Source organism: Bos grunniens, chromosome 3, assembly GCF_055505025.1.
Source record: "Bos grunniens cultivar Pamir isolate PY7600 chromosome 3, Bosgru_T2T1.0, whole genome shotgun sequence".
Classification (NCBI taxonomy): Eukaryota; Metazoa; Chordata; class Mammalia; order Artiodactyla; family Bovidae; genus Bos; species Bos grunniens.
In genome coordinates, this window is record NC_141167.1 from 114,210,772 (window position 1) to 114,227,720 (window position 16,949).

At 39.6% G+C, this 16,949-nt stretch overlaps 1 protein-coding gene across 2 annotated transcripts in view; it reads left to right on the plus strand.

Annotated features, from left to right (window-relative positions):
* The first annotated feature begins 540 nt into the window (after positions 1 to 540).
* ATF6 (activating transcription factor 6) overlaps positions 541 to 16,949 on the plus strand; it is a 234,229-nt gene continuing 217,820 nt past the window's right edge. For both annotated transcript variants that reach the window (XM_086393780.1, XM_086393781.1), the window contains exons 1-2: positions 541 to 835; positions 13,493 to 13,569. In XM_086393780.1, coding sequence (XP_086249906.1) covers positions 556 to 835; positions 13,493 to 13,569 — 357 coding nt within the window. In that variant the 5' untranslated portion in view covers positions 541 to 555. The remainder of the gene's footprint in view (positions 836 to 13,492; positions 13,570 to 16,949) is intronic.

Here is a 16,949-nt window from a genome sequence, read left to right on the forward strand (position 1 = left end):
TTTGTGGTGTAGGTGGATTTTTTAAAACAAAATCGATCCATAAGTTTTAGTAGTAAAACGATTGGGAATTTACATTATTACAGGTCTTAGGGTAAGGTCTCGAGGACTCGGTCTACTAGGTGCTATGCTTTAGAAATGTATATTTAAGGCGGTGAGCTGATTTTGATTTTTGGAAAGTTCATCTTTTATATTTATTTTGTTTAAATTTTCTTAAATAAAAGGCTTTCTAGAAGTACGATTCCTAGTATTTTTGCTTATCTCAGATGCTGTGCCAATAGAGGGGAAGCTCTAACGAATGTGGAAAAGTAGTTGTGTATTTTTCTTCCACACATTTGTGTATATGGAGAATTTTTATACTCATAGTGAGTTATTAAAATTAAACCAGAGTTACTTTTTTAGTCTCTAAATTTTGTTTTGATATATCTCCACTGTGGAATCAAAGGGGACTATGTTCAGAATGGGTTTTCCCCCATTTCTCAAAATATTATAATATATTTTATTTAACCGACGTAGTATTTGCGTCTTTCTTTTTTCCTTAAAACAGCAGAACAGAAAATGTCGAAAACTCCAGAAGGGAAAAATACTTGCTCAGCGATTTGTTTAAAACTAGCTCAGGCTCTGGCGGCCCTCGTGCGGCGGAAGCAGTTTGTCTCCATTCGGCCACCGTCGCGTCAGCGTTACGGAGTATTTTGTCCGCTCGCCGCCGCCGTCCCAGGACTAGTCACCGAGTTACTGGGCAGGGGAACGTGTGTTTCGGGGGAACCGGCTGGCGTTGCCGGCACCATGGAGTCACCTTTTAGTCCGGGACTCCCTCACCGGCCGGATGAAGACTGGGGTGAGTGGGATCTGAGACTGTGCCAGGGGTGGCTCCAGGTTTCTTCCTCCCTGCTTCCGCGCCCTCTCGGTGACAGGTGTGGACGAATCCTGTCGGGGAAGCGAGGGTTACTCGTCGTGTCCGTCCGTGGTCCTAGTAGAGTATAGCAGAACCTGTCGGTGTCTGTCCTGGCGACATGAGTGTAAAATGCTGCCTGATTAGAATTACTATCGTGTTGGCTGTTTCCTCTGGGAAAGTACCAGGTGATGATTTGGTGCGGCGAATACGACGTCATTAGGAAGCTTAGGGCAGGATGGCCGTGACCACCAAAACGGCTGAAGGTTTTTCTCAGTGTGCGATGTGGGCGATGCTTGCCGTATAGTGTTTGTGCGTGTATGTACACGTTTGGTTCGTCTGAAAGAAGACAAACCTTTTCTGAGCTTCCACTATTGATCGAGGCTGATGTCCATATTGGCAGAGAAGCAAAGCACCCTAGCACCTGACCTCAGGTTGCTGTCCATCTACACCTAACGCTTATAAATGGGTATAATCCTGATTGTTCTCCGGATACAATTATGAATTTGCTTGTTACGGATATTTTGTTTGGCTTTGTGGCAGGAAGAGTAGGAATGGAATGTGGTCGAAATAAGAGTAGAGAAGCTTTATCATCCAGTGTTTAAAGAAAACTTGTCCTTACCTTATAAGGATAGTAATATTCTTACCTTAACAGAGGAGTACTTATACTGTTCTTGAGCTTCAGTGTGAATTTGGGGTTGTATACTTTCCTGAATGAGTCCTTTAGCAAACCTAAAATTTACACCATTCATTACCTTTAAAATTTGGGGGAAACACAGACTGACCTTCATTTTTTCATTGGACCATGATTGTCAGTACCAAGAGTGTAATCTCAGTTCTCTTTGTTGAACTGAAGTTCTCATTTGATTTTCCAAGGGCAGAACTTCTCTTAAATTATATACTGTTAGAGATTTATTTCCGGAGAAGGCAATGGCGCCCCACTCCAGTACTCTTGCCTGGAAAAATCCCATGGACGGAGGAGCCTGGTAGGCTGCAGTCCATGGGGTCGCTAAAATTCGGACACGACTGAGCGACTTCACTTTCACTTTTCACTTTCCCGCATTGGAGAAGGAAATGGCAACCCACTCCAGTGTTCTTGCCTGGAGAATCCCAGGGTCGGGGGAGCCTGGTGGGCTGCCGTCTATGGGGTCGCACAGAGTTGGACACGACTGACGTGACTTAGCAGCAGCAGCAGAGATTTATTTCAATCCTTGGGTAGATTTTCTGAGTTGTTGGAAAAAGTAGACTGTCTCTTACAAGTAGAGTGTACTTGTAGTGTAAGTAGTATAAGCCTAATATAATCTTATATAGTATAAGCCTACTGTATTTGACTTGGGAAAATATATTTGGCTTTGGAAAATATATTCCTATTACAATTAGGAACAATTGTCACTTATTAAACATTATGTGTGAGGTGCTCTGCTAAGCTCTTAGATGCACAGATAAGGAAACTGAAGCTGAGAGAAAATGAATGCTCAAAGTCTTATAGCTAGTGAGTGTCAGAAGCAGGCTAAGAACTACGTTTGTCTACCTCCAAAGCCTGTTAACTTAGTCACTATTTTATATTGCTTTCCTGAATTATTTCTACAGATTTGATTCTTACCAAGATGCCCCCAGTTATTAATGAATCTAGTATGTTGGATAGTTAGGATCTATTTTCTCAGCTAGTCAACTATTATATGTTCATGATGTTTCTTAAACTATAACTGTGGGATACTTCCTGATAGCATTATTATGTCTTCTGATACTCAGGCTGCATTTTCCTGACTAATCTTATCTGTTGACTCCTACTTTTAATGTTCTTTAACAGATCATTCAGTTCTTTGTAGTAGGTTCACTGACTCAGCTCGGGTGTCTTGCCCTGCCCCTCCCTGAATATGCCCATTTCCCATGGTTTTCCAAGCTTCTCTTTTGACACTGTTAAATCTTCTCCTAATAGAACATTATACTTCTGATTCCTCAGGTGTTCAGTAAGTAGTATAGGTTTTGCAGGCGCTGGAGTGAAAGGTTACTTTCTGCTAGCATTTCTCAGTAGAATGTGGGTTCTTTTTCTAGGAGTTGACATTTTGGGTGTTCAGGTACTTCACTGATTTGATTTTTTTCTATATTACAAGCTAGCCAGTTAAAATTTTAAAATCAGATCATGTAATTAGAACTTGGGATTCTAACAACTTTGAATAATTAAAAATGGCTTACTCAGAACAGCCTATGACAAGATGTGCATATTCCTTTTATGTTGGGTAATGAAATTTAGAGAGGCCCTGTCAATGTTTTCTGTAAAGATCTAGATAGTAAGTATTTTAGGCTTTTGTGGTCATGTGGTCTCTGTTCCAGCTACTCAGTTCTGCCGGCTGCAGTATGAAAGCAGCCATGGACAGTATAAACTGAGCATGACCCTGTTCCAGAACAACTTTATTTATGGATGCTGAAATTCTATTTCAGTGTAATTATTTTTAAATACTTGATAGCACTTATTTTTAGTACAGTTTTAGATTTACAGAGTAATTGAGGGGTTAGTACAGAGTTTCCCCACCCCCAAGTTTCCCTAGTTGGTAGCGTCTTGCATTAATGAAGTATATTTGGTACAGTTCATGGGCCAGTATTGATACATTATCATTAACTAAATTCCATAGTTTATATTAAGATTCACTGTTCATTCTGTGTTGTTGTTTTTTTTTTTTTGCTTTTCAGTCGCTAAGTCGTATCTAGCTCTTTGCAGCACCATGGACTGTAGCATGCCAGATTCCTCTGTCCTGCACTGTCTCAGAGTTTGCTCAGATCATGTCCATTGAGTCAGTGATGCTGTCTAACCATCTTATGCTCTGCCACCTGCTTTTCCTTTTGCCTTCAATCTTTCCAAGCATCAGGGTCTTTTCAGTGAGTTGGCTTTTCATATCAGGTGACCAAAATATTGGAGCTTCAGCTTCAGCAACAGTCCTTCCAATGAATATTCAGGGTTCATTTTCTTTAGGATTGACTGGTTTGATCTCCTTGTAGTCCAAGGGACTCTCAAGAGTCTTCTCCAGCACTGTAATTCAAAATCATCAATTTTTTTGGTGCTCAGCTTCCTTTATGATCCACCTCACACATCCATATGTGACTGCTGGAAAAACCATAGCTTTGACTTTATGGATTTTTGTTGGCAAAGTGATGTCTCTGCTTTTTAATACACTGTCTTGGTTGTTACAGGTTTCCTTCCAAGGAACAAGCGTCTCTTACTTTCATGGCTGTAGCCACCATCTGTAATGATTTTGGAGCGCAAGTTTCAAGCCAGCTTTTTCATTCTCCTCTTCCATCCTCATCAAGAGGCTCTTTAGTTCTTCTTCAGTTTCTGCCATTGGTATCATATACATATCTGAAATTGTTGATATTTTTCTTGGGAATCTTGATTCCAATTGTGATTCATCCAGCCTGGCATTTCCCATGATGTACTCTGCATAGAAGTTAAATAAGCAGGATGGCAATATACAGCCTTACACTCCTTTCCCAATTTTGAACTAGTTGGTTGTTATGTCCAGTTATAACTGTTGCTTCTTGACCTATATACAGATTTCTCGGGAGACAGGTTAGGTGGTCTGGTGTTCCCATCTCCTTAAGAATTTTCCACAGTTGTGATCCACACAGTCAAAGGCTTTCACATAGTCAATGAAGCAGATGTTTTTCTGAAACTCCCTTGCTTTCTCCATGTTTATTCTGTGGGTTTTGACAAATACATAATGTCAGTATCTACCATTATAGTATCATATGAAGTAGTTATGCTGCCCTAAAAATATTCCCTGTGCTCCACTTATTTATCTCTGCCCGCTTCCTCCAAAGCCCTCTACAACCACTGATTTTTCCACTGTCTCCTAGTTTTGCCTTTTTCAGAATGTCGTATTATTGGAATGATATAGTATGTAGCATTTTCAAATTGGCTTCTTTCATTTAGCAAATGCATTTAAGATCCCTCTGTCTTTTAGTGGCCTGATAGCTCATTTCTTTTCAGCACTGAATAGTATTCCATTATATGGATGTACCACAGTGTCTTTTGGGCTCCCATAACAAAATACCTAGGTAGCTTAAACAATAGAAATTTATTTTCTGACAGTTCTGGAGGCCAGAAGTCCAACTTCAGGTGCCAGCATGGTCAGGTTCTGGTGAGACCTCTCTTCCTGACTTACAGAAAGCCATCTTTTTGCTGTGTCCTCACAAGGCAGAGGGGTGGAAGGGGAAGGAAGGAGCGAAGGAGCGAGAGAGGTAAGTAGATAGATCTAGCTCTTAGTTTTATGAGGCCATAGTTCTAGCAGATTAGGGCCCCACACTTGTAACCTCATTTAAGCCTGATTACCTCCGAAATACCATCCTACCTCTGGATGCAGTCATATTGGGGGCTTCAGCTTATACATTTTGGGGGGGACACGATTTGTTCAAGGCACACAGTTTGTTTATCCATGTACCTGCTGAAAAACAGTTTGGTTGCTTTCAAATGGTGGCAGTTATGTATAAAGCTGCTATAAATATTCATGTGCAGCTTTTTTTTTTTCTGCTGTGCCATGGAGCTTGTGGGATCTCAGTTCCCTCGCTAGGGATTGAACACAGGCCATGGCTATGAAAGTGCCGATTCCTAACCACCAGACCAGGTAGCTCCCACGCACAGCTTTTTATGTGGACATACATTTTCATATCATTTGGATAAATACCAAGGAGCATGATTACTGGATCACACAGTAAGAGTATGTCCAGTTTTGTAAGAAACTTTCAACCTGTCTTCCAAAGTGGTTATGCCATTTTGCATTCCTGCCAGTAGTGAATGGATATTCTTGTTGCTTTAAGTCCTTGCTGACACTTGGTTGTTGCCAGCATTTCAGATTTAGGTATTCTAATAGATGTGTAGTGGTGTCGCATTATTTTAGTTTGTAGTTCCCTGATAACATGTGATGTGGAGCATCTTTTCCTAAATTGTGTTTGCCATTTGTATATCTTTCCTCTTCTCTTTCCTTCCTACCTCCCTTACTCTCTCCTCCTCTTTCTTACATTTGTGCAAAAGCCACTTGTTGTTTTTTTATTTTGACCACATATGAGATATATGTACCAAGATCAGAAGCTTTGTTCTGCCACTGTGGTTTCTTTGATAACTTCAGCATCGTCTGTGAAAGTTCTCTTTGCCTTCCTGTGTTGACCAGTACCTGACACCCCTGATCACACTTTTTCCCTGAAGCCCTACTGAATGGTTGCTGTTTTCATTCTCAAAACCTTTATACCATTAGGGTCTCTGAAGGTGGGTTAGCGTCTTTCTTGTTCTTCATTGCTGCTTTTTGATCATTCATCTTCCCTAAAAAAATCCACATCCAGGCTTAAGTTTCACATTGTCTCACATGCTCTCCTCCACCTGTCCCTCTTATAGTCATCTTCTAATTTCTGGTTCACTCTCCCTCACTTTTTGAAAAAATTTAGTTCTTAACTTATTGTCACTTACTTCAACACTCCTTCCATCAAGATTTTTGGCTGATTTCAGTATTCTCAGAGAAAGAAAGAAAGAAAAAAAAAGTGAAGTTGTTCAGTCATGTCTGACTCTTTGCGACCCCATGGATGGTAACCTACCAGGCTCCTCTGTCCATGGGATTGTCCAGGAAAGAGTGCTGGAGTGGGTTGCCATTCTCTTCTCCAGGGGATCGAATCCCGTCTGAGCCACCAGGGAAGCCTTCTCAGAGAAGATCCTTCAAACACCTTGACCTCTCATTTCCTGGGTCTCCTCTCCACCTTCCATCCTGTCTTAGCCATTTGCTTTCCCAGTCATAAGCCTCAATCTAGTTGTTACTAATAACATAATCTCAGTTTCAAACATCCCTCTCTGACCATCACCTTCTGTCTTACCAGCTCACTCTATTTAGTGGTCCAGTGGCACCTCCAGCCCTGCTGAGATTCTGTCATCTTTTCCGTGTCCCTCATCCCCTTTATGTCATCACTTTCCCCTTATCCAGTTTACATTACATGGACAGTCTCTAACCATTGCCTCATACCCTCAGTATTCTTTGTCTCTCTCCTGCTTTGTAATTCTCTCTTTGGTCAACCAGAGCCTTGGTTAAATCTATCTCTGCCTACTCCATGAATGCCCTCAAATAGCTGAAAGTGGCTAAAAAAAAGAAAATTCAACCATTCTGACTGGTGTCACTAAATTTATGATTCTAACCTGAAATAGACCTTTGAGTAAGTGTTACCCAGCTGATCATATGTCCCTGGTCCTCTCATTCTGATGGTTGTTTTTGTGAAGTTTCTTCTCTCTTCAAACTTCCAGCACCTCTTCCTGAATCCTTCGAATCAGAAGAGAACTGCCACAGTCTCCTACTACCTTATCTGCCCATCCGTGTGCCAGCATATTTGCTTCTCTTCTGTTGGTGGGAATGAGAGAGCCGATCACTTCCATGTGTGCTTAAGAGTCCTCCTTCTTTATTCAAGAATATTGCTCAAACTTCTTCCTTCTGTGCCTTGAATCATCATTTCCCTCCCTGCATGTAGTTGTTTCTCCTATCTAGAGTGAAAAAAAAAAAAAAAAGAAAAACCCCAAACCCGCTTCAAATGTTAACTTCCCTTCTAACTGCCACCACATTTCTCTCTTTTATTTTACAGCAGAATTCTTTTTTAGAAAATGTCCATGTTCACCGACTCCAGTTTCTCTTTTTCTATTGTCTCTTGAACCCACTGCAGTCAGGCTCTACCGCTTTGCCAAAACAGCTCTTTCTAACTGGTCACCACTGATTTCTCATCTTATAAGAAGTAAAGGAATAAATAAGTGGTCAAAGTGGCTGTCAGGTGGGAAAGTTTGCTGAGCAAATGAGACCGAATAGCTACCATAGTTTACTATTGTTAAATAGTAGTAATCTAAACAGTAGAAATCTAAATGGTAGGGTGGGATTGGTGAAAAAGACATAGAAGTTGGCAGTAAATTTCAGAGATACTTCATAGGTAACCAATACCACCACTTCCGTATGGATCCTTCTAAGATATTCTGTGGATATACAAGTGTACTTATCAACCCACTATCAGTTTTTAAAAGTATTAGCAAACCACAGGAAAGTGAAAAGATCAGTATGGCGATAACCTATATTCCCCTTACCTAGATTTATCAACTGTTAACATCCTGCCATACTTGCTTTCTCTCTCAGTATTATGGACACTTCCTTCTTCTTTCATCATCTGAAAGCAGGTTGCAAATAATATGAAACTCCCAAACACTTCACTATGTATTTCCTAAGGAAAAGGAAATATGTGTTTTTAGAAAGCATGAATTTGTACTAAATATTCACAGTTCAAAGACAGCACAGAGTTCTTTCTCTTCTTGCATTATATACTTTTGCAAGTTTTTTTCTTGCATTATATAGTATTGAAAGCTTTTTTCTTCTTGTATTATATACTTTCATTTCTCTTTTCCTCCTGTGGAAATCCTGATTCTCAGTAACATCCTATGTTTTTATGGGCTCACTTTAGATGCTCTGTTGAAAATAGACTGAAGGAAGGTCAAGGGCAGAAGCAGGGAGACCATTTGGAGGCTACTGCAGCAATCCAAGTGATTTATGATGGGAGAATGGAGGAAATGGAAGTGGTTGGATTATGGATCTATACACATATGCATATGCATGTGTATATACCCATGTATATTTTTTATTCAAATTTAAATTTTTGAACAGTTTCAAACCTACAGAAGAGTTATAAGAACTGTACAAAGAATTGTTGCATGCCTTTTACACATATTCCGTAATTGTTAAATTTTGCTGTATTGGCCCTGTTTCTTTCTTTAGAGAGAGAAAAAGCCAGAAAACTATTGTGAGATCATTACCCTTAAACACTGCAGTGTTTACCCTCTCTTCCCCGAAACAAGGATACTCTCCTGTATCAACTACCATATACTCCTTCCAGTCAGGAAATGAACAAAGGTCCAGCATTACCCTCCAGTTCACAGATACCATTCACATGTTGCCGTATGTCTTAATAATGTCCCCGTTCCCTTTCCAGTCTGGGACCCTACCTACAAACCCACATTACTTTTACTTGTCATGTCTCCTGGAACGATTCCTTAGTCTTTGCCTGTTTCTGTATCCTTGACAGTGTTAAAGAGTGCATATCTTTTGTTGTGTAAGATGACTCTAAACCTGGGTCTATCCACTCTGTCCTCATGACCAGAATCAGGCCTTGAGTCCATGGCAGGAATGTGGCAGGAATGCCGGGGAAATGATGCTCTGTTCTCAGTGCGTTGCATTCGGAGGCACACCATGTTGATCTGTCTCAAAGTGATGTTCACTTTGATCCCATGGTCAAGTTAGTATCTCCAGATTTCTACACAGTAGCGTCTCTATTTCTCCTTTTACATTTGAATCATATTTGGGGAGAGATAATTGGACGTGCCACCAATATCATATTCCTTATTAAGCCTTCACTCACTAGCCCTGGCCTCCATTGATAACTCCAGTCTATATCAAGTACCGCTCTAATGCCAAATGGTGATTCTCTCCAGACATTATGTCTGCGTAAATTAATTGACATTATATTGTAAGAACCGTGATCTTCCCAATGTTCAAGCTGGGTTTAGAAAAGGCAGAGGAACCAGAGATCAAATTGCCAACATCCGCCAGATCATTGAAAAAATAAAAGAGTTCCAGAAAAACATCTACTTTTGCTTTATTGACTACATCAAAGCCTTTGTGTGGATCACAACAAACTGTGGAAAATTCTTATAGAGATGAGAATACCAGATCTCCTGACCTACCTCCTGAGAAATCTGTATGCAGGTCAAGAAGCAACAGTTCGAATTGGACATGGAACAACAGACTGGTTCCAAATCGGGAAAGGAGTACGTCAGGGCTGTATATTGTCACCCTGCTTGTTTGACTTATATGCAGAGTACATCATGAGAAAATCTGGGCTGGAAGAAGCACAAGCTGGAATCAGGATTGCCGGGAGAAATATCAGTAACCTCAGATACACAGATGACACCACCCCTATGGCAGAAAGCAAAGAGGAACTGAAGAGCCTTTTGATGAAAGTGAAAGAGAAGAGTAAAAAAGCTGGCTTAAAACTCAACATTCAGAAAGCTAAGATCATGGCATTCAGTCCCATCACGTCATGGCAAATAGATGGGGAAACAGTGGGAGACTTTATTTTTGGGGGCTTCAAAATCATTGCAGATGGTGACTGCAGCCATTAAATTAAAAGACGTTTTCTCCTTGGAAGAAGAGCTATGAACAACCTAGACAGCATACTAAAAAGCAGAGACATTACTTTGCCAACAAAGGTCCGTCTGGTCAAGGCTATGGTTTTTCTAGTGGTCATGTATGGATGTGAGAGTTGGACTATAAAGAAAGCTGAGCGCTGAAGAATTGATGCTTTTGAACTGTGGTGTTGGAGAAGACTCTTGAGAGTCCCTTGGACTACAAGGAAGTCCAACCAGTCAGTCCTAAAGGAAATCAGTCCTGAATAGTCATTGGAAGGACTGATGCTGATGCTGAAACTCCAATACTTTGGCCACTTGATGCAAAGAACTGACATTGGAAAAGACCCTTATGCTGGGAAAGATTGAACGCAGGAGGAGAAGGAGATGACAGAGGATGAAATGGTTGGATGGCATCACTGACTTGATGGATATGAGTTTGAGTAAGCTCTGGGAGTTGGTGATGGACAGGGAAGCCTGGTGTGCTGCAGTCCATGGGGTCGCAAAGAGTCAGACACAACTGAGTGACTGAACTGATACTGTAAGAAAGAGCTTTCTCTTTTTATTTCATTATGGGCTCACTAATTGCTATTTGACTTAATGGGTTGTACTCTGGCTTTATTTTGAGGCTCAGATTTTCCCATAATTGACCAGTAAGAGTCTATTCGTTACATGAAAGAATTGTAAATATGAGAAAACAAAAAGACAAACAAAAATAGAGTCCATTCATATCAGCTTCTTTGTTCTTTTAACGTGTTTCCATCATTCTCCGAGAATTTCTTTATTTTCTGGCAAAACAAGATTTTCCCAGGCCTCTTTTGCATGCCCCTGTCTAAACCCTGGAATTAGCTATTACTCTAAGTAGCCCTTTGGTGGACTTCCATTTAGTAGAGGATCATATTTAGTATCCAAGATCTGGAAACAGGATTTTTAAATACTGAGGGGATGTCATCTCTTCTTGGACCTGTTAGCAGACAAAGCTAAGAAATACATGTATATGTATGTGTGTGTGTGTGTACACACTTATACAAACATCTATAATTCTTTCTGTGTGTAAGTATTTTAAAAAATGTGCCCATATTAATGCTTCTAATACCAGTCCAACACCTTAGGATTCTTTTATTCTCTTCCCTTTTCACGTTTGTAAGCCCTTTTTCAAACAGTGAGGAACCTAGCTCCAATTATTTTAAATATATTTAGTCATTTGCTTTATCAAATAGCACATTTTTTTGGTATTATTACTCTTCTAACCACTTGGGCTGATTTTTACATCTACCACCCTGTGCCTCCTCCCACTGCCGCATTTTCTTGGCAGCTGAGGCATGCCTACACCTCCACTAGGCAGCCCCCACTCTGGCATCATCCTATTTCCTTGGGTACCAGGCACATTTTCACAGATGATGACACAAAAATCCCCACCACCCTTCTTGCTCTGCTGACATCTCTGTTCAGAAGAGCAGGGGAAGAAAGGAAAGATGGAAAGAGTTGGAAGGATGGAAAAGAAAGGTAAGAAGCCAGATTACTAATACATATTTTGAAGACAGAGCTGACAGGATTTACTGGTAGATTGAACACAGAATGAGAAAAAGAAATAAACAATGACTCTTAAGGTTTTTGACCTGAGCTGCTGGGGTAATTGGATTGTCATTAACTGAGATAAAGACAAAGCCATAGGACGTTTGATGAAGGATGATTTGAAGCTCAGTTTTGGCTGTTTTAAGTTTGAGATGCCTTTTAGATACTCAAGAGGAGATGGGGAGTACTTACTCTGTTTATACATCTTACGGTATAGATTGGAAATGTTTATTTAGGAATCCTTGGCACGTCCATGCTATTTAAAGCCATGAGCTCAGCTGAAATCACAAAGGGAGTAGGATAGATAGAAAAGTTTGCACTAAGCCCAGGGACAATTTCATATTAAGAAGATAAGGAAGAACCAGCAAGATAGGGCCAACCGGTGAGGTGGGAGGAAAACCAGGGGAGGATGATAATTTGAAACCAAGTGAGGAAAATGCTTCAATTAATATGAAAGGATCAACTGTTTCAAAGCTGTTGAGAGTACGATGAGGACCATGAATTTACTATTCAATTTAGCAAAGGAGAGGTCATTGGTGACATTAATAGCTGATGTGTATGCTTGTGTGTGTGGGAGGAGCTTGGTTGGAATAGGTTCAAGAAGGAAAGGGAGGAGAGAAATGAGAGGCAGCAGATAAAGAACTCTTTCAAGGAGTTTTAGCCTGTGTATAAGGTACATAGTCACAGTTAGCTACTTACACGGGTTTTTTGTTCTGTTTTGCTGGACAGCTGAGTTTAAGGTAGTCCTTTTCTGAGAGTTATATGAATAACCTTTCATTATCACTGCACACAACGTATTTTGCTAGGTCCTATTTTGTTTTAGGTTGGTGAAATGTTTCTCCCACTGGCTAGTCAAGGCTAGACTGGGAGTGCAGTTCCTATATGTGTGGAGTAAGGAACCACCAGAGCAAATTTCAGTGGCACGATGGTAGGGAGTACAGAGGCCAACTTAGACTGGCAGACTCTTCAAAGCACTTGAAGTTCTTAAGATGTTAGAGAAAATAGATACTTTACAGATTGTACAGTAATCAGCCTTGTTTGCCTTATCAGCACCTTGACATTCTGTATTCATGTTTCTGGATTTATAATGCAGTCTCATTAGGAAATTTGAACATTGTTAGATTCGCTGAAATAAATTCAGTGATTTAGGTAAGTTCTTTATTGTTTGGATAGAAAATTGGTTGTACCTTTAAGGCATGGATGGTAAATACCTGATACCTGTCCTGTCATCACTGCTGATCAACTGTGTCACCTTTTCTGTGCTGAGTCCAGATGAAGCCTCAGATTTTGTGTTAATAATGTTCCAGAAAGTCACTATCAATTAGTCCAACGTGACATGGCAGGACATTTTTAAATCCTTGGTATAATGGTTTGCCGCTGCTGCTGCTGCATTGCTTTAGTTGTGTCCGACTCTGTGCGACCCCATAGACGGCAGCCCACCAGGCTTCCCCGTCCCTGGGATTCTCCAGGCAAGAACACTGGAGTGGGTTGCCATTGCCTTCTCCAATGCATGAAAGTGAAAAGTCAGAGTGAAGTTGCTCAGTCGTGTCCGACTCTAGTGACCCCGTGGACTGTAGCCTACCAGGCTCCTCCGTCCATGGGATTTTCCAGACAAAAGTACTGGAGTAGGGTGCCATTGCCTTCTCCGATAATGGTTTAGTTCACAAGATAAAAAGTATGTGGAAAATAATACATATGTGAGAAATCAGCTTTGCATCGGCTGTCATTCACACTGCTAGAATGGCTAATGAGAAACTCTAATAGAGTTGGCATAAGGACACAGCAATTATCCTCTAGTCAAAACACTGGATTAACAGGAAATACCTATTGTTTTCTTTTGTCTCAAGATTCTGCCCTGTTTGCTGAACTTGGCTATTTCACAGACATTGATGACCTGCAATTGGATGCAGCAAATGAGACTTATGTAAGTATTTATTAGGGGAGAAGTGTTGAATAATGTGATATTTAATCTTTAACTATTGCAAGAAGATTTTAGAATAACACCTTTAGGCTGGTTATTTAAGTTTAAATAACTTTCAGGGTTAAAAATGAAAGTTAGTTGCCATTTTGTTTTCAGTGAATGTATGATTGCAGAAATTGCTCTGGTCTTAGTGTGTAGAAGACATGTATTCTAAGTCTGCCTTGGCCCCAGGAGTGGGTAACCTTAGAGAAGTTACTTAACTCCCTACCTCTTGGTTTTTACACATATTTTGCTGCAAAGGGAAACAATATGATGTTAAGGGATATATGTGAGTCATGGCTCTAGTTAAGAGAACTTACCGGACATCCCAGGTGGCTCAGTGGTAAAGAATCTGCCTGCCAATGCAGAAGACATAGGTTTGATCCCTGGTCTGGGAAGATCCCACATGCCATGGAGCAGCTAAGCCCAAGCACCACATCTACTGAGCCTGTGCCCTAGAGCTCAGGAGCTGCGGCTATGGATCCCACAGGCCACAGCTGTTGAAGCCTGTGGGCACTAGAGCTGATGCTCTGAAACAAGAGAAGCCACTGCAGTGAGAAGTCTGCATACTTCAACTAGAGAATGTCTCCCTCTCACCACAACTAGAGAAAAGCAACGAAGATCCAGCACAACACCCCCACCCCAAAAAGTAGTAAATTATAAAACTTTTTTTTTAGAAAGAGAACTTAACCAACTTCCTTTTTTAAAGTTAAGTATCCGTAGTGTCGAAAGCTCTGAAACTTAGAAATGTCCTTCCTTTTTGCCTTTGAGTAGCTGGAAGTATGCATAAAAGTTATTATAGTACTTTTGATTCCTCAAAAGTAGCTTAGATTTTTCTTTCTTTTTTCCTTTTCTGGGTCAGTATATGTGAAGCTGTTTGGCCTGAACTCTTATTTTGCTTTCTTCTTTAACGGATGAGGTGCTGTTTGACTTGGGAAGTAGTTCAAGTGAACAGAGTGATTTTATATGTACATCAATCAGGTTGAATATTTATCACTTGGTGAGTTTGACATTTCTCAAAGAATAATTTAGCAGTTGTTTTACCATGAATCAATAGAGAGTGGAACACATGTTTTTTAAAATCAATTCATGAGATTTGTTGTTGTTGTCTTAAACAATAGTCTTTATGTTTACACAAAGTAGTACAAAGTGAGGCATTTCCTCAAAGGGTGACTTGGAGCTAGAAAATCCATCCTAAGCATGAAAGTGTGAATATTAGTTGGTAAGTTGTGTTCAACTCTTTGCAACCCCATGGACTGTAGCCTGCTCAGGCTCCTCTGTCTATAGGATTTCCCAGGCAAGAATAGTGGGGGTGGGGGGTGGTGTTTAGTCACTAAGTTGTGTCCGACTCTTGCGACCCCATGGACTGTAGCCTACCAGGTTCCTCTGTCCATGGGATTCTCCAGGCAAGAATACCAGAATGAGTTGCCATTTCCTTCTCTAGGGGATCTTCTCAACCCAGGAATTGAACCTGGGTCTCCTGCTACAAGGGAAGCCCATGCTGGAGTGGGTTGCTAATTCCTTCTCCAAATGCATAAGATTTTATGGTTTCGTTTACTCTATGAGATGCTTTATAATGTTGTCTATAATTAAGTTGGGTTTTAATATTGACTAGTTGTTTAAGCAGCTAATGTTATTTTCATAACCTCCAGAGCCTAGTCTTCAAGAAACAATATATTATATTTGAAAGGTTCAGGGAAATATGATTCTGACTTTATAACTAACATTCTGTTGTCTCAAAGAAGTCATTCAGTCTTTCAGTTTCTTAGTTTTTCTGGTATAAAATAAGAGATTGGATTAAATCATCTTAGAGGGCCCTTTGCAGTTGTATAACCATCATTCTTCTACATGGCAGTACAGTTTCTCTTGAGAAGTTGTTGAGGAAGCAGAGTATATAAGTCTCAGCATGTTTTGCTTTACAATAAAATGGGCCTGTGAAATTTCCAACCAGATAAAATTCTTATGCTGTAAAAGGTATTTGACTTTTTTGGCTGAAGATTGAGTATGAAGCATCCCTGAAGTAGGTCACGCCACTGTTGAGCATGTTACAAAGGATTGCTAGTAATCAGCCAAATATTGCTCAATTTACTTGGACTACGAAAGTTTAAAGATTTTTCATTGCTGAAAGTATGAGGCTGTTTAATTTTTTATGTATAGATTCAAATTTGAGGAAAAAGCAAAGGAGATTGATTTAAAAGTTGTTTCTTTCATAATTTCAGTAGTTTTTTCTTTTTTCTGTGTGCAGTTTCATGTGTTCTCTTAAGTAACTTACACTAATATTTTCTCAGTTTAGGGCAAATATAAGATAAGAAAAATTTCCCTTCTTCTGTTACAGTCTCAATAAAAAATAAACCAAATAATAGACATTTGGAAGGATAATATTCTAGAAATTATTACTAGTGGTTGTTAATAATTACTAGATTAATCTTTCCTTTTTGCCTGAGGGTTACTTTCTTTTTTGTTGCTGTTTTATTATTTGTCACATTAAGTTAATACCGACTACCTTTTGACTTGTTGTACTGTTTTTATATTAAGTTTCCTTTGTTCTTATCTCTGTGACTTCAGACATTTAAAATAGTAGTGATACTGTCTTAAGTGATATGAGGGTTCTGAAATCATGTGGTTATTCTATATTATTGTATATGGTAGAAAATGGTTATGACCCAGAATACACTTATATTTACATTAAAAAAAATTGTCACCTAAATGACAAGAAGCTAAGAGCTCCTCTAAAAGGTTTATTGACCCCTATTTGAGAAACTTGGTGTTATCTTCTAGGATTAAAAAAAATTTAGAAATTTGAAAACTATAGACCAGTAAAAAAGATAAAATTGCCCTCCTCCTGTGGATCTCTTCCTTCTCCCATAACCATTTTAATATTTGGTATATCTGAAGGTTCAGTTAGTCTCTTTATGATTCCTGAATGTCTTTTGGATACATCTGTATTCTTTCCATTGCAGATAGAGATGATTTTATAAGTAGGCATTTGCTTTGACTTTTTTCCCTTTAGTGACAGTGGGAAAACTTATTATACTGGATCTCCTTTATGACAAAACACATATTTTGTGTTAATATCTTGTAATAGTGTCTCTTCATTGAAAAGAATGAGACCAACTGAATCTTTCTGATAGATGTTGACTCCATTACCTCCTTCCTAGTTATTACTACTGTGCTTAGAGTAAATTGGTTTATCTCTAAGGTATCTAAGATATATTCTCAAGATGAATTGATTAACTTAGAAAATTATTTTTTCTAATTTGGGTAATAGTTATTTTTGACAAGTTGTTTCTGTTAGTTTGGTTTCTGGATGTGTATATTTTAATCTGATATTCTTTTGCTGATTT